At 39.1% G+C, this 22,927-nt stretch overlaps 1 protein-coding gene across 1 annotated transcript in view; it reads right to left on the bottom strand.

The window, feature by feature from the left end:
• Positions 1–22,927, bottom strand: part of LOC119782907 (adhesion G protein-coupled receptor A3) — a 282,681-nt gene that overhangs the window by 5,504 nt on the left and 254,250 nt on the right. Inside the window, exon 17 of the mRNA XM_038284112.1 lies at positions 7,711–7,856. Coding sequence (XP_038140040.1) covers positions 7,711–7,856 — 146 coding nt within the window. The remainder of the gene's footprint in view (positions 1–7,710; positions 7,857–22,927) is intronic.

Genomic DNA, 22,927 nt, shown 5'->3' with positions numbered 1-22,927 from the left:
ATGAGCACTTGACGTACAAATGAAGCCATCTTCAGGGAGATCACAGACCCAAGTGGATAGCGCAGTCGTCAAAAATATTTTGACATGGGAATAATGAAAAACCAATTGTTTATGAATAAAGAATAAAGTCAAATCAGGCATAAAAGCTGCATTTACCAACTGTCATGAGAAATACTGGTACTTCATAAATTACCTTCAGCTATACACAGGTGCATTTCAGTACATTAAAATATGATTAGATTGTGAATCTCCTTCAGCATTCCATCCAAAGGTGAAAATATCTGTTAAAAAACCCAGTAATATTTCTGTTTTAATTGTCATTTTAAGCCTGGTTCTTTTTTATATAGACACTAAGAAAAAATAAACAAAAGAATGAATCATCTTTTTAAAATCGGTTTTTATGTAATTATGAAAGATGACTTTTAAACACAAATACTAGAAACAGAAATGTAAAAGTATAAATATAAAAAAGGCCTGTTTTAATGACATTAATGTGCTTTACAGGCGAGGAAATTGACCTGAACAAAACCCAGTAGAGAACCTACAGTGTGTGTTGAGAGAAACAATAAATAGATCAGACCAGTGCAAACAAGCTGAGGGCCGCTATCTACATTGCAAAAAATTTTTCTTCAGATAAATGTATTTTACTTTGATTTGAGCAAGTAAATAAGCTAACATCCTAATTGAATAAAATGAATCATGCATAAAATAAAATAATTAATACTTGATTAACTTATTTCGAGTGCATAACTAATTACCTTATTGTAAGGGTAAAAAATTCTAATTCAAGTGGAAGATCATTTTATTTACTTTCTCAGAATAAGAGCAAATGTTCTTATCTTACAATACAACTAAACACTGCAAAAACGGCAATTTATTAGTTTATTTGAGTAGCAAACAAAGACAACAAACAACAAATACCACCATAGGACAAAAAAGTCCACAGAACTTATGAAAAACCCACTCGTGACTTATCATATCATTTGATCGCTGTTACACTTGAAGAAATGGAGATGTCATGAGTCTATCTAAAACAAAATTTTGTTTTAGATAGACTCTGTGTATAAAAAATGACTATAAAAGCTGTCTAAGTCTAAGTCATAGATGAAGCTGCAATTAGATTTTCCCCTTACAAAACCTGTTTACAGTTTAACTCTTTATATATACCAGGCACCAATAGGTGCATAGCATCTGTTTGTACGCTTGAATAATCATTCAAATTATACATTTGAAAAGTTGAAAGAAAAACAAAAACATTTACTAAGCACTTTCTTAGTCCTTTGATAGGTCTATAATAACACTATTCTATTATTTATGATTGCACAAATAGAAAAAGGGTAAAGAAATACAAAAACATTTAGTGAAGCTGAACTTCCTCAGGATCTCTTAACTGCTGCAAACTGATCACTTCCATGCTAAATTGCATTGATCCCATAATTCATACAAAAGAGGCACTAACCACTGGACTAACTTCAGCATGCAAGCTTTTTTTTATATTACACATTCTTTTTTTTATTTCTGAGAAGCCCTCTATGTGTAATGAATCCAAGTTAATGATGTTCAATTTTTGTTATGGAGTTACTGAAGAATAAAAATTCTCTAAAAATATTGCTCTCAGAGTGCTCCTTCATCTCACTTATACTAGTTAGTGCTTCTAAATAATCAGTTATATCAGAAACAATAAAATAAAAGCCTGCACCACAGAAAAAAGATGGAAAAAGCACAACTTGTCAGAAGAATCTTTTTCAGTTCATCACAGGAAGTTCAGATTTTTTAGCAGGCCTTCCTTTCTCTAATATCCTTGTTTTGTTTGTGCCCTGTCATCCACTTTCCGACAGAGCGGTCTGCTATTTCCTCCTCTTGCTAAAGTCTCCTCTTGTGTCCTGTTTAATAACAGACTCTGCCACCATACCCTAACCTTTCAGCCAATCCATCCTGATCCCTTATTTCATCCCTTCTGCTCGCTCTCCCTCTTTCTCTTTCTCCAATAATTTTTTTCTCTACCTCACTGAAGCCCAAAAATTCAATTACAATCAAGATGTTTGTCTGAACCGGTCAGTGAGGGGTTGAGGGCGTGTGAAGAAAAGGGCTGAGGCGGTTGGTATTAGCGGGCTGTCACTGTTTCTGGTTCCCCCAGGGGAGACTCCTCCAACAGAAAGCCATTTACACAACCGTCAAGCAGATAAGCATAAATGTGGGGAACGTGTGGATGTTAAAATGCCATGAGCTTATGCACCCTCATTCCTCTACAACCCCCAAGGAACAGCTAGTTAGATGCATGAAGAAGACATGGAAAAAAAATTTCATCATGTGAGACCAACCCAGTGAATTTGCTGTTTTGGTCTTTCTAGATGCAGAACTATTTTACATGAACATGTATTTCCCTACACTGCACACATGCATACTTTCATTTTGGCAAGTGCAGTAAAAAAGAAGGCCTTAAAAAAGAGCTTTGCTTTTAACTGAGCACAGAGGCAGCAATCATCTGATATAAATAGACCCTGAAGTGGCTTTTAGACAGCTTCTACTCAGCGACTCCCCTCTCATCCTTGTTCCTCTGCCCATGTACCGTCCTCTGCTTTGTGACCGGGCCTTGTCCTCTCTCTGGACCTCATCCAGTACTTACATAGAACAGCTGGGGACAAGTGATGGTCAGACCCAGCTCCAGCACACTGCATTTACTTATACAGTAGCTATCTTGTATTCATGCTTTCTAAAACCTTAAATACTTAGCAACACAGAGCATGATCTGATATACACAGTGCAGACGGTAATTAGAAAATTCTGAGCCACATATCGTTAAAACTAAATATCTTTATGGACTATTTTAAAGGAAAAATATTCCTATTTGACCCTCAATTACCTCAAAGCTTTTAACATTTAAAATCCTGTCTAGTTTTCCTATATCTTGTTTAATTAACCAGGTGATTAGTCCTTAGTCTGTGCGATGGAGCTGGAAACACAAATGGTTGGAAGTTATCTGTGTACATGCTTGTTACTTGCTGGACCTTGATTTGTACACCACTGCAACAGGGAACATCTTCAACAAGACAATTCAACTCCAAGTCAGTCCGACTTCTGTGAAATTATCCTGTCCAGTTAAGAGGCATCACTGATTGTGAATCAATCACCCCTGCTGTTGTGCAAATGGGACAGACAACACGTTGCTCTTCACAGAAGAGAGCAGCTTTGTACTGAGCACACATGAGACACATGAGATGCATTGGTGAACGTTATACAGCTTGCAACACAGCATGACCGCTGTGGCGGTGGGTGAGTAATAGTATGGGATGCATTTCTTTAGAAGGTTTCGAGTAGGGCTAAAACAATTAATTGGTTTAATCATGATTAATCGATTATTGGAATCATCGTCAACTAATTTAGTAATCGATTAATTTTCAACTGGAGTGTAGAGACTCTAAAACGTGACTTTAGCTGACAGAGAAACCCGCTTTGAGCAGCAATTATACCAAAATATGTAAACATTTGGATTTAAGATATAAATCATTTATCATCTGTCAATATGCTCTATCCAGCATTCTTTAAGTGACTGCAAACACTTGTGAAAGAAAGGGCCGAACAAAAGACTTATCTAAATCACAAGGAATAGACACCAATCTAAATATAACTGAAAAACACAAAGAAAGTTACACTTAGATTAAAATCAATATACATCTAAATGAAAACAGAATAGCATGCAACTAAAAATAACTAAAAAGCTCAAAGTGAAAACCTAAACATAACAAACTTGTATTTCTAATGCACTGTCTACACAACATATATTTACTTACTAATGCAACAGCATATTAAAACCCCAAATTTGTCTGTTAATTTGAAATGTTAAGCATTAACAGGCTACGAGAAAAGCATGCTGGGACATTTAATTGATCATGGAACCTTTATGCAGAAGGAAATGAAACACGCCTTTTTAATGAGAATTATTTTGCACTTACACTGTATTGGATCCCAATCCATTAGGAAAAATATATTTCAAATGTTTGGTTTCACATTGAATGGCCAATTTCTGACAACGGTCATTATGATTGTGGGTTGAAAATGTGATCAAAGACTGTCAGACAGGAAGAACAGGAAGAGAGGTGGGTGAAGAATGATGAGACGGTTGTTAAAATAGGAGGGAGAAATAGATTTGTCTCCAGCTGCTATGTCTCACTGCATGAGCCGGTCTGACGGCAAGCATTACAGTCAATCACTGTGGATCAGCTTGACTGGTACAGCACACTATCCCTCTGCCTGCCCCAGACAAATTATCTCATTTGCAGGCAAAGCGGGATGGGGGAGCTTCTAGAATGTTCGCCATTAAAAAACCCATTCATGCTGGTGTCTGAGAATTTACCTTGCCAGGAAAGCAACACTAGTAGTTCAGTAGGAAACTTATCTCTTTGAGTATATCTTTAGATTCTTTCTAGGAGTAGATCCTTGACAACATTTGGGTTTGATATTGGTCCAGATATGTCTCCTAAAAATAATTTTATAGATGTGCTACAGGTGTTTGTTAGTAAACACTTTGCCAGGGGTGCACATACTACTGGGTGGAAGTTAAAGTGCGTATTGATGTCAATGTATAAAGTACAAGAATATGTTAAAAATGGATCAAATTTTCTCAGTTTTTTGTATTTTTTTCTTACTTGCAAGCAGATGTATGGGAATCTACAGTCAAAATATCAGAAAATCTGCATAAAAATTGACAAACTTTGTACTGGTCAAAAAGTAAGCTGCATGCAAACTTGCCTAATTACACTGAGATATGACTCCAATTTGTTTTTCTTTGGATTGTTTTTCAGACAAAAGACGCATCCGAACAAGATGATTTTCACAGCTCTGCGCTTTTAATTTCACATTTAGTCTTAGATTAGATCCTTGATGATAAATTTCTTTAAAAAGTAATTCAGATAAATGGTTCTACAGATCTCTGATTATTATTTAACATGTATATATGTATATATATATCAGTGTTGCACCGATACCGATACCAGTATGGGATGGGGCCCCGATCTAGCAGTAAAATGGTGGTATCGGTATCGGCGAGTACCAACAAATAGGGCACCGATACCATTTTGAGAACCAAAAGTTTATTTAACCATTGTGACTTATTCTACGAATGCAATAAAAAATTCTACTGGATTCACTTTGTATTAGTCTTTTTTCCTGTTTCACAAAGGTAGGCACCAGCAGCTTGACAAAGCCATGATGGCAATTATTTTACATCCAAATAGTATGCAGTTCTTCATATATATACATACACACATCAATTTCAAACAGATGGTATTGGAATGGTATTGGTATCTACTGCACAGCCAGGTATCGGGTATCAGGGCCAAAAAATGGCATTGGCACAACACTAAAATGTATATACACTCACCGGCCACTTTATTTAGTAACGGGTTGGACCCCCTTTTGCCTTCAGAACTGCCTCAATTCTTCGTAGCATAGATTCAACAAGGTGCTGGAAGCATTCCTCAGGGAGTTTGGTCCATATTGACATGATGGCATCACACAGTTGCCGCAGATTTGTCGGCTGCACATCCATGATGCGAATCTCCCGTTCCACCACATCCCAAAGATGCTCTATTGGATTGAGATCTGGTGACTGTGGAGGCCATTTGAGTACAGTGAACTCATTGTCATGTTCAAGAAACCAGTCTGAGATGATTCCAGCTTTATGACATGGCGCATTATCCTGCTGAAAGTAGCCATCCTAAGTTGGGTACATTGTGGTCATAAAGGGATGGACATGGTCAGCAACAATACTCAGGTAGGCTGTGGCGTTGCAACGATGCTCAATTGGTACTAAGGGGCCCAAAGAGTGCCAAGAAAATATTCCCCACACCATGACACTACCACCACCAGCCTGAACCGTTGATACAAGGCAGGATGGATCCATGATTTCATGTTGTAGACGCCAAATTCTGACCCTACCATCCGAATGTCGCAGCAGAAATCGAGACTCATCAGACCAGGCAACGTTTTTCCAATCTTCTATTGTCCAATTTCGATGAGCTTGTGCAAATTGTAGCCTCAGTTTCCTGTTCTTAGCTGAAAGGAGTGGCACCCGGTGTGGTCTTCTGCTGCTGTAGCCCATCTGCCTCAAAGTTCGACGTACTGTGCGTTCAGAGATGCTCTTCTGCCCACCTTGGTCGTAACGGGTGGTTATTTGAGTCACTGTTGCCCTTCTATCAGCTCGAACCAGTCTGGCCATTCTCCTCTGACCTCTGGCATCAACAAGGCATTTCCGCCCACAGAACTGCCGCTCACTCTGTAAACCTTAGAGAGGTTTTGTGTGTAAATCCCAGTAGATCAGCAGTTTCTGAAATACTCAGACCAGCCCTTCTGGCACCAACAATCATGCCACATTCAAAGTCACTCAAATCACCTTTCTTCCCCATACTGATGCTCGGTTTGAACTGCAGGAGATAGTCTTGACCATGTCTACATGCCTAAATGCACTGAGTTGCCGCCATGTGATTGGCTGCTTAGAAATTAAGTGTTAACGAGCAGTTGGACAGGTGTACCTAATAAAGTGGCCGGTGAGTATATAGTAATATTTAGTTCTATTAAGTTTCTTGCACATCAAATTTATTCTTTAACTACACTACTTTTCATTTAAAGGAATAAATAGATCAGTATGCCAACTTATGTCAGTATGAGTGTATTTTAAAGGAGATTTAAATTAAGTGAGCAAATCCAAAGTGCTGTCAGATGAAACAAAGCAAACCAAAAACTGTCTCTTGAAACACAAACTGCATCACATGACATGTCAAGGGCAATAGTACCCAGAACCTTCTTCCTGCAAGGCGGCCGTGCTTTTCTTTGTAAATTGTAACACCAGTTTTTTATGGAGTATTCATTTTGAAAACGTAACTTTCATGGATCTGACTTCGGGGGAAACTAGAGGGACAGGATTCAGAATATTATGTAAACTTCATACAGGAATGCCAGCTGATCGGGAGTGGAAAAATTATCTGGAATCTCAGTTCTGAAGATACGAGAGGAGACAGAGTCCCTGCTAATGTCCTTATTGTTCCAAAATAAGTATTTGTCGTTGACAGACATAGAGAGATGTTTAATGAACATAAGTAAAGATCAGTTATTTGAAGCTCATCAGCAGAACAGTTGAAGGGGCCGAGACCTCAACACAAGATTTTAGCCAGAGTATGTCCTTTTACGTATGTCTGTTGGGAAATCTGTAAATAGATCACAACCAAAGTTTTCCAGGCAGAACAACAAGTCTTTAGTGAGGGTAAAATTATTATTGTCCAGACGTATATAGATATCTTAAAAATGTTTATAGTTAAAAAAAATAAATAAATGTAACTTTCCTAGATCAGTATGTCTACATACAAGTATTTCTTTGCCTGGAATTTCTAAAATTTCAACAGTAGTGATCATGTTTATTTAGCTTTTTTTGTTGTACAACTTATAAAAGTGACTCATTCACTGATGCTTGTATCAGAAAATGAGAGTTGGAGTGAAAACATTGCCTTGGAATTGCTACCCATGTCGCACCATCAAGTCACAACTGTCAATGATAAAATAAGAAAGTTGTGCATTCAACCAGAGCTTAACCTTTATATACCCATGCACAAGCAGCAAATGTAGTGGAAGAAAGATGAAAAGAACAGAGACAAGCTCAACTGCTTAAGGACTTTTTACACGAAAGTTGTAAAAGCTGAGAAGGACATCTATACTTACCTCAACAGGGGCTGTTTAGGGGGAGGAGGTGGGTCCCCATCTTGACTCTGCTGGGACTTCTTAGTCACCTGCTTATAAATGTTCCTAGCTGTCACCCCGAGCCACAGCATTGTCGATAGAGATGAGTAGTGCAGCACAAACCCGACCTAAGGGGATGACAAAGGATGCATCAAATTATCTCTTTGACTTTTTTTTTAATTAAACACTGCCATACTAGAAGCTTGTTCTCCAAGAAAATGGTAGATGAGACATTTTTAATTTTGTTTGGGGAAAAAAAAAACATTTCAATACGACCTGACCCAACTTCCAATAAAACATTATCAATGTCACACCAAGGATACCTTTGGAGAAACTCTTCTGCAAGACTGGTATGCTTAATTAAAACTCAACAGTGCAACAATATGCAAATACGTTTAAAGGTTCAATTGAACCATCAAGGTTGTTTAGGAGAGGAGCACGTTAGCGAGGCCACACCAGGGGATACAGAGCGATTCTTATCAGTTCAGCTAAATGACAAGAGGTGTGCACATTGAATAAAAAGTCAGAATATAAATTTGATCACGTAGAACACTAGCAGTGAGTGACTGCTCTACTCTCACAATGTTCATATCTGTACTTTCCGGCTCATTTTTATATTCATTAAATATACTTGGATCTACTGTAGAACTGATTTTACTTTGTTTAAAGGCTCTGCAAGCTTCCAGAAACAAAATACAGATAGGGATGTGAAAAAACGAGATGAGAGTTTGGGGAATGGAACAAGAAAATTAAAATGCTTTCAGCCCTTTTTGGTCTGTTCATGATGAACTGCTAACCTGAGACAACCAATCAAGTGCCTTCTCTCCAACACGATAAGCCTGGGGACTGAAGCTAGCATGCAGTGGACCAGATGCTAATTGGAAGTGTCCGTGAGGTGTTTATAGAGAGCAAAGAGCGGGTGGGAAGTCAATCACTGCTTTGGAGTCTGCACACTTCTGTTCTTCATTAGAGCCAAGAACAGACAGGAGGAGATGCTTTTTTAATAAGATTACAAAAGAACAGGAGATTTCAAATGATCAGAATCAAGCTGATTAATCACCTACAGGCTTAGTTTAAAAATGTAAAATGTGAGATGAAAAAAAAACGACTAGCCTTCATTGTGGATCGACAGTTGATCTCAATCAAAAAAGAAAGGTTAAAGAGATTTTTATTTTGATCATTTATTTGAAGCATTCTTTTTAAAGAGTAGGGGAAAGAATGCTTTGAATGGTACGAGTAGGGGTGGAAACTTGTGTCCTCCACTGGCCAAGTGCAGGGGAAATTTCATCATTCTGCTTCATTCTATCTCTATTCTCCCACTCTGCAGAATTTGTTAGTTCAATCTCTAACGTTCTGCGCTCTCTGCTTTTTCTCATAGTAGCTTCATCTGGTCTGTTCCTGTTTGGCTCCATCCTGGAGAGAAATATCAGCTTTTCTGATGCCATCAACACCTTTGTTTATAGATGTAGAGATCGGCCTGTTTTTCAGTGCAGTCCTGTTTCTCTGATTGCGACTGGCTGGATGTGCTTTCTTCATCCTCTGATATGGGAGTTGGCTAAGTGCTTGTCTGCCTGGCTGTGTGTTTCCTGGATGGGGTCGCCTTTTACAGTTGCTTTTTGTATCTCTGCTTCTGTCTCATTGAACCTCAGTCGGCCTCGGCAGATGCTGCTTGTGAAGTGCCTCACGTGCCTCAGATGCTTAAAAGCTCATGAGGCTCTGGTCAGATGCGTCAAGATCTGCTGCTCCCGTTGCTTGAGATGCGCAGTAGGACCTTTTGAGGCGCATCAACCAGTGACTTTGCATATAAACCAGCTGCTTCTGCTGCCTCAATCAGGTGCGGTGTTAACATAGCATAAGACATCTGAACACTGGAAAATTTTGTGTATAAACAGGGTGTTCAAGAGATGCAAATGAAGAATGTACAGTAAAGATCTGAGACTTGTCTGTAAATCTACCAAGTTATTTCTTAAGCTGATTTCTATTCTGTGATGTTGATTGACTGGTGTGATTTTAGTCCATCAGCATCATTTTGGAGAGCTGCAATGTCCCCAAAGCTGAAAAGAAAAGCAATTTATGTTATCAGGCCACTAATGGAGCAGAAAGTAATCTGAAAGTTATAGCTTGACAGCCAGCTGCATGAAAAAAAATAAAACACACCTCCTGTTGTGATTCAGACACAATGAGCCCCTCTCAAATCAGACAGCTGAGCAACAAATTGGCAATATAACAGAAACAACAGACCACCATCTGACACAAATGACTCATGGGGCTTGTTGGACACTGTCATCTTCTAGAAAAGCATACTGGTTGTGTCTATCTGTTCTAAACAGTCTCCTTTTTCAAAATTTCTTGACACATACAATCCTGTGTTGATGTAGGTGTAGAAAAACAAAAACAAACATTGAAGTAGACACTGATTTGAGAAGGAGAACAGGGTTTACTGAAAAAATATATAGTATAAAAATATATAGTCCTTTTATAGTGCTATGAAAAGACACCCCCTTACTTATTAAGCAACTCTGAATTACTAGCTACGTTTACATGGACACAAATAATCGGATTGAAGGCCTGATCAGATCAAAAATGTTTCATGTAAACATGTCAGACTGAAGATTCTAATCCGATTCGGTCCGATCGGAAATAAATTTAATTCCGAAAGAGAGAGGTGGTTTTTGCCGATCGCCATTTTGATTGGCGTCCATGTAAACACACATTCGGATCTTAAGAGTAAAATAATCTTCACTGCGCATGTGTGCGACGTCAGCGTGACGTTTTTCCGCCTTGTCAACAACAGGAAACCACCGGTCGCTCTCGCTCTTGTTGTGAACAACATGGCGGGAGGAGTCTAGGAACGCCGACTTATACACTCAAGTTCATTTAAAGCTGAAGGAAGCAGGAATTTATCCTCCTCCTCTTCCTATTTTCTCTCTCCACAGCCCACTCGCTCTCCCACGCCGGTTCAATCGCTCATTCTCTACCTTTTCTCTCCGACATTTCGCTGCCAAGCGCTTTTTTCCTCCTCTCTCCGTTTTTCTTTCCGCTCGCTCCGAGCGCATCGTTTGTCAGGCCTCCCAAAAACCAGACGCAGACAGTACTGCCAAGTTTGGCAGGAAGTTCTGCGCATGCTTAAAAGATTTAATCTGATCCAACGCTTGGTACATGTATACACACGTCATGATCGGATCATTTCATTTAGTGTCCATGTAAACGGAGATTTTGAATTTCCGATCAACCAAGGTTTGGATCGGATCGGGGAAATTCTGCGCATGTAAATGTAGCTACTGTCTTCATGTAAATAGTTAAACAGCGCTGTTTTGATATAATGCAAAATGTAGGTATGATTAAGACAGATTCTCATCTTAAATCTACATTCCTGGTCAAGCTTGGTAAAATCGAGAAAAATTATTAGTGTGTTCCAGTATTTGTGTTTGTTTTTGTGTTTGTCTCCCTTCCACCAACAGGAGGCGCCTGGTTCCGGTCCGCCTCCTCACACACCTGCTGACGGTTACCTCATTAACGGAGTGCTCTTAAGCTGCTGATTGCCCTCGGCGCCAAAGTGTTTGCCAGTTTTTGGTACTCTAGCCAAGCTGAGTTTTCGCTGAGTAAGACTGAGTTTTTACCTACCTGAGTTTTAACTTTGTTTTTTGTCTTTGCCTCTCAGCAGGAAGTCATCCTGCAAACTGGGCCTTTTCGGACCTCCACTCCCAGGAGGGATCAACTGAGCCTTAAACTGAGCCAGGGATTCAAACAGGAGGTTTAGATCCAGTCTCCTTGAGGACATTGAAATTACTCTCTGAGCAAGGGAATCATCTTCACTACGACCCATTCAAGTACAGCAGGAAATCTAAGTGGCAATCCGTTCACCTACACCGTCCGAGTTCTGGGTTAACCCTGTTCCACCCTCCACCGAATCAGACAAACTCTGGAAAACAACACACAGATTGGAGTCAAAGATCCTTCACTTCTCTGGAAACGTGAGTCATCAACCAGATCCTCTTCTTCAAATCAATGAATGAAATTTCCAACTGAGCCTGAACTAATAGTCTGCCTTCCCCTCACTTTCCAGTTCACTTTCCACACTGCACCGAACTGAATCACTTCAATAAAACCTGTTAAACTTTTCATCTGTGTCCCTCTGTTTGGACTTCTGCATTTTGGGTCAGACCTTTAAATTAAATCATGACAATTCCAAGCTCTCATTGATAATACCTAGAAATAACTGCTTGTATGGAATTGAGAAACATCTTCCTGTAAATTAGATGGCTAATATATTATAGATATTATATAAAATATTGTCATGTCCTGCGTTTTTTATTTTATCCATTAAGCTACTGTGTAAGGTTTTCTTATCTTGCAATGTATATTGCTGTTGATGATGGAGGATGTGTGGAATTCAATCATAATATTTACATTTTCCCAATCTAGTAACTTTTCAGTTTAGTTGTAGTTATCTACACAAAGCTGTTGTATTTTTTAATCAACAAACTAAGCTATATGAAAACATTACAGAAGGATATTAAAAGCTTTAAAACGAAATCTCAATAAAAAAAAAAAACTGCAAGTTCAAGAAACTAAATAGTTTTTTGAAGTTGTCTTCTGTTATCCAACATGATTCATGATTCTGAGTCAAAGTATTCTGTAATTCATTGTAGTCAGTTTTAACAGAAAAATGACTGTCTACAGTAGAACGTCTGACTTAGATGAAAAGTTTAACTAAAAAAGGTGCACGTCATCTTGGAATGACCAAAGGAACCTATATCCCTCAATGTGTTCAACTCAATTAAAAAATACTTTATTGATCCCAAAGGCAAATTCGGCGATAACAAAAAAATATCGCTGTTATCTATTCTGAAACCTGGGTTGGGAGCTGGGTCTATACTAAGTAAGCTGTGATGATTTTCACCTTAATATTTTAGCACGGATGTACAGTATACCTGGGCGAGAGAACAAATCAGTCTTCCATCCTGTGTAGACCTACAGTGAACGTAACATGCTGACATGGATGCAGCTATAAAGTCGCTGGGTTTACTTTAGGGAAATTTTATCTTTAAGAAGCTTCTCAACGGAAACTTCGACAAAACTAAAGCTGTTTGCACCTTGTGCAATGGGAAATTAGTTTATTGCAGGATTTGCGCTGGTCTCAAGTATCACCTAAACGCAAAGCATTGCGGTAAGCCGGTCAGGACAGCTTTATCAGCCAATAACTAATCTCCTGGCTCAGTGGATAGCCACCAGCTGCCCGCCTATCAGTGTGGTTGAAGAGGATGGGCTCAAGCTCATTCTCCAAGTAGCCACAGGTGACCCATCTTACAAACTACCTGCAAGGTGAAGTATCATGAGGAGAATACTAGACCAGCACGCCGCAGAGAAAGATGCAAAAGATGAGAAGTGTGCTTTAGGTAGGCTATGTTTTGTAATTTTACACTTCATTTTACCATGACACCACAAATGATTACCACAATATTACGTTTGCTTCTTGATGATTGCTTGGCTTAATTAGGGTAAAGTTGGATGCTTTTGGAAAATGTAGCTTCTATGGTACTTAGGACCTTCTGTGTGATTTCTGTCTGTCTAAATCCAGATTTGGAGAAATCTTTAATTGAAGACATTGGGCAGTTTAAAGTATTTTGAAAAAGATGCTCGCTGTCATCTATATAATGTTCTTTTTTTTATGAAATTTTTTTTTTTTTGAGATTTCTACATCTCCATACATTTTAGAAGTGATTGGGAAGAGTCCCTAGAACAGAGATGGCCTTCTTTATCAGTTTTAGATTCTGTCCACTTGTTGAAAGTTGCTAATCGGTGCTCCAACACAGTCAAATCAATTTTGGGGAAAAAAAAAAAATCTTCCCATCTGCCCTACCCCTGAAAGTATGTGTGATGCCAAGAACAGGTGCATTATATAATTGTTTAAAAGTATCACCCATGATTACAGTTCTTTACATATTATTTGAGAGTGATTACAACTGAGCGGTTGATACAAAATCTTTATAGGATTTCAGTAAGTTTGTCTCTTAACATTTGCACAACTGTTTGCCACAGATCCAAGAGTCTGTTTCATTTATTTGCCTTAGTTTTAGCAGAAACTTTTTTTATGCCACTACTTATCCATTCATTGCTAATAGGATAACTTTAGGGCAGATTTTGGGCAAAAGCCTGCAACTTTAGCCAGGACAAAGTTTGGTATAATAACAGGACTGCTTGAGGACATGCATTATCAAATGGCACAGATACAGTTTTAACTACTTACACAGCTCCAAGCAGTGCCTGCAGTGCCACCCATATGTGCACTTGTTCAAGGTTGCAAATTGGTGCTTGCTCTCCCCTTCAAATGATATTTTCAGGAGATGCTACTATATTCAGGCATGCACTTCAGCGTTCTACCTGTTTTTTTTTATCTGCCTGTCTTTCCTGTGTTAAACTGTGCTATGCAGCATCTGAAGTCTTTGGGGCCTCAAAGTTATCTCTTATCTCAGTTTCTGTCTCTCCTTCAAACAACGCCTGCTTTAATATTGACTTGAACACCAACCCAGCTGTCACACTGCATCATCAGGGTGGCTGTTTTTAGCAGCAGAGCAACATATCCTTGTTTTCACTCCTTCTATACCTTTCCTTGCATCACATCCTCTACGTCTGACCAACATGTTTCAGGTGATTGCTCAGTGACTGAGACTGATGGTAAAACATCAAACATTGATAAAGAAAGTAACTTAGCTAGAGTGACCTAGATCTAAACTTACATTGAGCTGTCAACGTAAAGATGGCATAGAGGATTTCCTCATTAGTGTGCCACTGTGAAATTAGGTGGAATGGAAAAGAAGAGAAAAAGTACTGATTTTTTTGGTTCCAATTTGAGATCTCTAGAACCTTTTACAACCTTTTTAAGGCTTCTGCTGAACTGATTAATTAAATATAAATTCATAAGATTTATATCATTCACACGAGATTGATTGAATGAACTTGTTAATTCAACATTGTGTAGAATACTGTATTCTGAAAGCTTTTCTCATTTAGTTTTATCTTTACAGCATGTGCTGCAGTCCATGGAAGCTTAAGGCCCATTTTACTTCAGTAATTTAAAAATATTTTCGAAAATATTGCATACATTTCAAACACTACTTTCTTTTTAATGAGTTGATGAATAATTCATCTTTTATACAGTATGTCAGATGCATTATTAAGAAGGGGAGAAACTTTTTTTTTCCTATATCAACTTTAGTAAAGCACTAAAATGACAATAGACTACTTTGTTAAAGGGCATGTCCAAGGCTTTTTTCTTACTTCTCTGATGATGACAACTTGTAAAATAGCTAGCATGGTTGTTCAAAAAATGTCTCCTTTAAGACAGCCATAGTCTCTTGGTATGTCAAACATACTGTCTAAGTACTGGCAGTTGTGACAGAAAGAGAAAATTTAAGCCCTTTTTTCCTGTTAGTGTGCATCTTATTCTTGGTTTGTTTCAGAGCCCCGTCATTGCCCTGAATATTTGAAAAATAACCCATTAAAACATACTGCATTTTAAAAACTGATTTGATTACAGGCTGGGTTTTTTTTCAGTTGCTTTAAAAAAAATTGGGAAATGATATTTATGCATTCATGTAACGCTAGTTTAGTTGTTAAAGGCTAAAAAGGCAGTATATAATGTTTTATTATTAATATATGTTATATGAGGACCTAAGTGGCTAACGAGAGCTTCATTATGAGCTTTCCACCATTTTTGGCTTAAAGGTGACAATATTGGCCTACCAGATGCATTATTGGCTCCTGTTTAAAGATGAGTAAAATCCTAAAAAAAGATATTACAGGAGTTACATTTCGAAAAGTAAAATTTTATTTGATTACATTATATTTTGGGGGATAATAAATGCTACAAAATCAATCTAAAGAAAGTGGCTAAGCATGACCAAATATCGGTAAGAACAGTAACTTGAGATCAGAACTTGAGGATTTTGAGATCCCATTGCTACAACTTGAAAATAATAAAAATCTAGACCGCCATAATAAGTTAATGATACAAACTCACATTTTTATTTTATAGGATGTTATTTAAATTCAAATAATTTATAAAATTGAAACTGCTATCCAACTACTGCTGTACCTTATTATTTGCAAACCAACACAAGGCAGGCATACCATAATTTAGTATAAAATACTTGAGCGGTACAGACCTTAAATCTTGCAAACTTTCAGAATGCATGGGGGAGTTCTATTCTTTTGAACATGAGGCCTTTGGTCTTTCGTTTGAATAATAGCAACCAGCATGGAGATTAAATAGAAAAATGAGATTCTCACATTACCGTATTTTCGCGACTACAAGGTGCATATAAACGTCTTTTTTTTCCCTAAAAATGTGCGGTGCGCCCTATGTGTGTTGTTACTGCGGACGTTGTTGAGACCGCCATGAGAACGTTAAAGGGGGAAGTGTGGGCGTGGATTGTGTATAAAAGAACAGGTATTTCAATCTGTGACTCCATGCGTACCCATCTCACAGCCGATGTGAAAAACAAGGTGAAACAAATGAACGCTGTGATTGCTTTTATTCTGGGAGGTCTGACAAAGGAACTTCAACCGCTCGACATCGGTGTGAACCGGCCGTTCAGAGTAAGGCTGCGAGCGGCGTGGGAGCGATGGATGACCGACGGAGACCACAGTTTCACGAAAAGTGGAAGGCAGCGCCGGGCAAGTTAAGCCACAGTTTGCAAATGGATTTTAGATTCTTGGGCTAACGTGTCTGCTGGCACTGTTGTTCAAAAGCCGGCATCATTTCCAAGGAACCGCATGGCACAGAAAATGACTGACAGTGAAGAAGGGGAAATTGGCATGTCTGATTTAGCGCAGCTGTTTAATTCAGAAACAGAGGATGATGACTTCGATGGGTTTGATTAATACTTTGTAATAAATACATGATTAAAGCACAATCATATTCAGTTTTGCTCCCGCTCTATTTTTAAATTTTTGTATCTCTGCTTCTGTCTCCTTGAACCCCAGTCGGCCTCGGCAGATGGCCGCTCACACTGAGCCTGGTTCTGCTGGAGGTTTCTTCCTGTTAAAAGGGAGTTTTTCCTCTCCACTGTCGCTACAAGCATGCTTAGTGTGAGGGATTGTACTTGAGTCAATGAGTCAATGCAATCACCTGGTTTTCCTTAGATAGAAAACTTTGTATCAATTTGACTGTATGATCTGGTTGAACTGTAAAGTGCCTTGAGATGACATGTGTTGTGAATTTGGCGCTATATAAATAAACTGAATTGAATTGAATTAAATACGCAGTAGAGGTAATTAAACGTAGTAGAGGATATGTACTGGTATATAAAACCCGCGCCCTATAATCCGGTGCGCCTTATGTGTGTGTTAAATACAGTAATGGCACACATAATTGAGACTGTGACTTTTAGTACAGTGCGCCTTATGGTCGTGAAAATACGGTAATTAAAATCTGAAATAAATTGAGTATATTTCTTTTTTTTTTCAAAAACTATGATTAACATTTTTATTTCATCCTAGATATCCTAATCAACAGTCTAAATAACAAACACAGTATATAGACATAAGGACAAAAACAAAAAAACAAAAAAACAGTAGCCTTATATACAAGTGTGGATGTGCAGCCCACATTTTCTTTGAGTAAAATAAGGGAGGCGGGTTCCAACAGTTTGCTATGAACACATAATTATTTTACTCTCTATGTTTGGGAGTAAAGATTATGCTTATTTTTAAAATGCATCATCTACCCTACAGAAAGCTTAATGCCATGTATACTATGCTTTGTGCTCTATTGCAGCAGATAAATATAATTCATTATGTACTTCTCCTGGGAAAACTGCTATCATGCTTAAAGAGTAAAAAGTAATTAGATTTTACAGGCAGACAACCAAAAAAATTTTGAAATCTGAAAAAAAGGGTTTTCATCCTCCAACTAAAACAGAAAATCATAAATCGCAATATGTGCAGATAATGAATTAGGATTTGTTGGGCCAATGGCTGAAAATGTCTCACGTTAATCACAGTACGGATGTGTCCTCTGCCAGCACAAATCGTCCATAGATCCCCTCAAATAAATATTCTCTTTTTCAAGTTGGCCTTCTGCATTTATAACCTTGATAATTTTCTTCAACTGTGTCTTTATTTTTCTCAATTAGGCTGGCTTCACACTTACTACTTTCAGTGTTTGCATCAATCCTCACACAATGTGCTGTGTAGCATTCCACACTAAAAGCATTTAGGATCTATTTGTGCATTTGAACATCCTCTGTTATTTCAAAATCACATCTTCTCTTCTCATGTCCGACTTTCTGTTTGACTCGTTTTGTTTAGAAATTAGGTTGTTTAGCTCTGTTATCTATCAGGAATAGACCTAATCCTTATTTCTGTCAGAGAACAGAGGGGGGCTGTCCATCACGCCACAGTGCCATGGAGCTCGTGGAAATTACTGCATTGATTAAAAAAGGCTTCTAATTGAAATCAAGCAGAGAATGCACATGTGGAGTACAGCACATGAGGGTTCAGATACAGATTAATGTTTGAATGTCTAACAACTGCTGCTTTCTCATTTCATGTTATCGTTTTAACTTTCCGTCCATGCACCACATAAATAGCATGAGATTTAAGTTAATCTTTCAATGTTGTAGAGTTGTCACAATAATGTTTTTCAGGTGGATTACCTTTAGTAGTTCAGAAATATGAGTAAAACACGGAATTATTTTGTGGAATGTAAAATTACTAAATAAAGTGAAATTACAATTATATTCAATAAATTTGATAAGCATTCTAATGAGGCCTCTTTGCTACATTAAAAGTAGCTTTAGCGAATCGCAGCCTTAAGCAGCTACTACACAACCTGCATTAGAAATCGAACCAACATGTTTTAAATTTGAAGAATAACCACTCATCTCACTGATCAGAATCTTTTTTTTCTGAATAAATATCCAAGAAGAAAAAAGAATAAGCAATGTTATTTATAAAGGTCTTAAACCTTTAATTCTATTACTTGTAACCTTCTAAGACTATCAAAAAAATATCTCCTTTACCTGTTGGGAGCTGGAGAAATCCCATCTTTCTCCAGCAGAGTCCGCCGTGGATCCTCTGAGGGAGCCTCCTGCACAGCTGCAGCTCGTCAAAGATCATCAGAGGATCCACTACTTAAGCTGTCTTCAGACCTTGCCTCAACGCCGCAGTGTTGTTCCAGTTGGTCAGCGCTAAAGCCTAGATCCTCTGAGTATCTCCATGACTTTGAATCCAGTCTGGATTCTAACTATTATCTCTGTCTTCCAGGAAACCTGTGCCTCCTCTGAGAAAGCTGTGGAAGAGCTAACCTGCCGAGCCGACCCTCTGAGCCAAACCCTGAAGATCCCTCTGAGAAACCTCAAGCAGCTCTGGACTGAGCTGGGACTTCCAAGCCAAGGCCTGTTCTAACAAGACGTGAGACGCTGAAGCAGCTAACGGACTCTGCTGATGAACCCTTCTCCAGAACCAACAGTGACTCTCCCAAAGTTAACTTCAAGAACCCTCAAGGTACAATCAGTGAACTTCTGGAAGTAAATCCCTGCCAGCAAACCGCTAACTGTGCTGTCTCTCACGCAGACTCCGGTGAACCAGTATCCAGGCCCCGAACCAGAATCAGTACATTCTGTGTGTTTGTGCTTTAATAAACTGTTGAACTCTTCATCCTTGTGTCCGTCAGTGGTGTTCTGCATAACTGGGTCGCCTTCAGTGAACCCATCATGACATTACCAGTCTTGCCTTGAACTCAATTGGGTTAACAATATAATAAAATCTCTTTTACTCATTAAGTACAGATAAAAGCATCACTGAATACTCTCTGTAAATAGATTACATTCAGGATGGCCACAAAAGGGGTGTCACGCTAAATAGACATGCATCTATTTACACAATGATCATCCACTTCCTAATAAGGGTCTGCTGTCCTTTCCCTTACCACAGAACAGACAAATGATATAGTTTGGGCAAACAGAGTCACTGTTTTCCCTACGGACATTTTTGTTGCAATTCTAAACTAGGCAAGAGTATCAAAGCAGTACTGGCAGAAAATCAAGGATGTTTTACGCATGACCATCTGCCTAAAATAAAGACCATCCCTAATTCGATGACAATAGTGCACTAAGACTACATTGCATGAGCAAAGTGGTTTTTGAGGCTTTCTGTTTCCTAAGCACTGGGTTACCATTTACTATCCAAGTGTCCCCAGATGTGGTAATGTTGGCGTACTCTTAAAAGAAGTTGCAGGATATAATTTTGTATGCTTTTTTTTTAACAGTTTTAAGAACTATAGATGGACTCTGTCATGGTCTTGGTTCTGTTGTTCTTTACTTTGCTCCTTGTTTTCTAGTTTTGTTGTAATTTCTAGATTTATATTAGTTCTCATGTTTTTCTGTTGTCCTCTATTGCCCTCTTGTGCATGTGTGTTCCTTTCCCCTTGGCTCCCTCGTTGTCTCCCCTCACACCTGCTCCTTGTCTGCTCGTTAGCCCTCCCTTTGTCTATCTCTGCTATATATTCTCTCCCTAAGCTCTCACTCCTTGTTGGTTCCTTGTCTTTGCTGTCTTCCCATGCTGTGGTCTATGTTCCTTGTCTCTCCCTGGCTCCTCATGTTTGGTTTTCTCCAGATGTCTCCTCAGTTCTGGTTTGCTTTTCATTATTAGTTGGATTTTTGGATTCCTGCCTTTGTTTACTGTTTTTGCCCCATTAAAACTCCCAGAAATCTCCTCAGCCTCTCTACCTCTGGGTCCTCATACCTCAACTAACCCTGACAGACTCAAAGTCCCTGAAATAAATGTAGTTTTTTTGTTTCGGTGTAAAATTACCCCAAAACAGTGGTCTGATAATACAATGTGTAAATTTGAACCTCTAATGTGAAAACTTTTAATTTTCATAAAAATGGCACATAACAAAGGAGACAATTACATTCCCATTGACAATATGACATTACAGTATCTGTCTCGATTCTATTGACTGGATATTTCTCTATATGAACTGGATCTGTTTGTCCTCTAAAGTGCCTTGAAATATGTTTACTGTAATCTATATATATGCTGGTGAAGCTTCTTTGTCATCCAGGTCATAGTCATTCCAAAAAAGTAAAAAAAAAACAATCCACTGGACTTTGTTTCCAAGTTTGAAGACGTTTCACTTCCCATCCGGGAAGCTTTTTCAATTAAAAATGTCAGAAATAGCGTTGAGTTGTAGGTTTTATAGAGTGGTCCAAAAACAAAGCCTTGTTTTGGCTTAGAAAACATGCAAATTTGACTGGATGAGTGGGTCCGCCCCTTAAGAATGGGCTGTCGTTTGGGCTCTTTGTTAGCCTGCAATACCAGATAACTCTTCAAACTTGGACACAAAGTGCAGAGGATTGTTTTTTTTTTCATTTTTTTGGAATCTATATCTATAAACTGAACTGAAACAAATACAGAACAAAGCCATTAATTGATAAAAGCATGCTATTACCTTTTGTGTAAAATTTTTGTTGACGTAAAATCTTATAACATTTGGAAATATTTCTGCAATTGCTGTTAACAGAAAGCTTAAACAAGTTCTGTATAAGTGTTCATACCCCTAACACATTTTGCTATTTGTTGGGAGCTGGAGAAATTCCCATCTTTCTCCAGCAGAGTCCGCCGTGGATCCTCTGAGGGAGCCTCCTGCACAGCTGCAGCTCGTCAAGGATCATCAGAGGATCCACTATATAAGCTGTCTTCAGACCTTGCCTCAACGCCGCAGTGTTGTTCCAGTTGGTCAGCGCTAAAGCCTAGATCCTCAGTGTATCTCCATGACTTTGAATCCAGTCTGGATTCTAACGACTGTCTCTGTTTTCCAGGAAACCCGTGCCTCCTCTGTGAGATCTCTGGAAGAGCTAACCTGCCGAGCCGACCCTCTGAGCCAAACCCTGAAGATTCACAGAGAACCCCCAAGCAGCTCAGGACTAGAGCTGGGAAATCTAAGCCAAGGTCTGTTCAAGCTAGACGTGAGACGCTGAAGCAGCAAACGGACTCTGCTGACAAACCCTTCTCCAGAACCAACAGTGACTCTCCCAAGATTAACCAGAAGAACCCTCAAGGTACAATCAGTGAACCAGTGGAAGTCAAACCCTGTCAGCAGTCACTAACTGTGCTGTCTCTCACGCAGACTCCGGTGAACCAGTTCCCAGGCCCGAACCAGAATCAGTACATTCTGTGTGTTTTGTGCTTAAATAAACTGTTCAACTTTTCATCCTTGTGTCCGTCAGTGGTGTTCTGCATAACTGGGTCTCCTTCAGTGAACCCATCATGACAGAACACTGCGGCCAAACTCAAGGCCCAGCAGATCACCATCTCCGTCGACTAGAGGAACAGGCAGCCCAAATTCATGGACACGGCCTGGCTCTACGTGAGTTAAACACCCACATAGAAAGACAAAATCAAGCCATTCAAGGCTATGTTAACTACGTGAACAGCGCTAATGCTGCGTCTGTACAGCAACCATTTCCGGGTCCAGTCCCACCTCCGAGGTCACAGGCTGTGACGTCATCAGAGTTCCGTCCTAGTCTCCCAGAAAGATTTTCTGGCAACATGAAGGATTGCAAAATTTTTATTTCAATGTCGGTTGATCTTTCAGAACTCCCCTGGCTGTTTTTCCACGGATCACAAGAAGATAACTTTCATTCTCTCTCAGTTAACAGGAAGAGCCTTGGAATGGGCTCAGGCAAGATTTGCCGCTGACGACAGTTTAAGTTGCTATTACTCTGATTTCATTGCTGAATTTACCCAGGTCTTCAACCAAGAAACTGACCAAACAATTGATTCTAGAGCTCTTTTCAACCTTAAACAGGGAAATTCTTCGGTGGCTGAATTTTCAATTAACTTCCGGGTTAAGGCGGCAGCTTCCGGATGGAACCAAAGCGCCTTGAAAGGAGCCTTTTTCATGGCATTAAACGAGCAGATTAAAGATGAACTCGCAACCCTCGATGAACCTGCCACCCTCGAAGATCTAATTCGCCTCTCCATCAGATTAGATAATAGAATTCGAGCCAGAAACAGTTCTAAGAAGCAGAGTACATTTTCTTCTGCCTCACATAACGTGACTGTTTGTTCTCCCTCTACAGAGCAGTTGCCCACTCAGAGGTCTAAGCCCCAGTCTCTACCGTTGCCTGTTCAGGCCTCTCATTCGGGCGAAAGGGATGTCGAACCCATGCAGGTGGGACACACCAGG

The sequence above is a fragment of the Cyprinodon tularosa genome, unplaced genomic scaffold (assembly GCF_016077235.1).
Source record: "Cyprinodon tularosa strain WSP-4 unplaced genomic scaffold, ASM1607723v1 ctg199, whole genome shotgun sequence".
NCBI lineage: Eukaryota > Metazoa > Chordata > Actinopteri > Cyprinodontiformes > Cyprinodontidae > Cyprinodon > Cyprinodon tularosa.
Note: the sequence above shows the minus strand (reverse complement) of the source record. Positions and strands in the feature narration are given on the sequence as shown.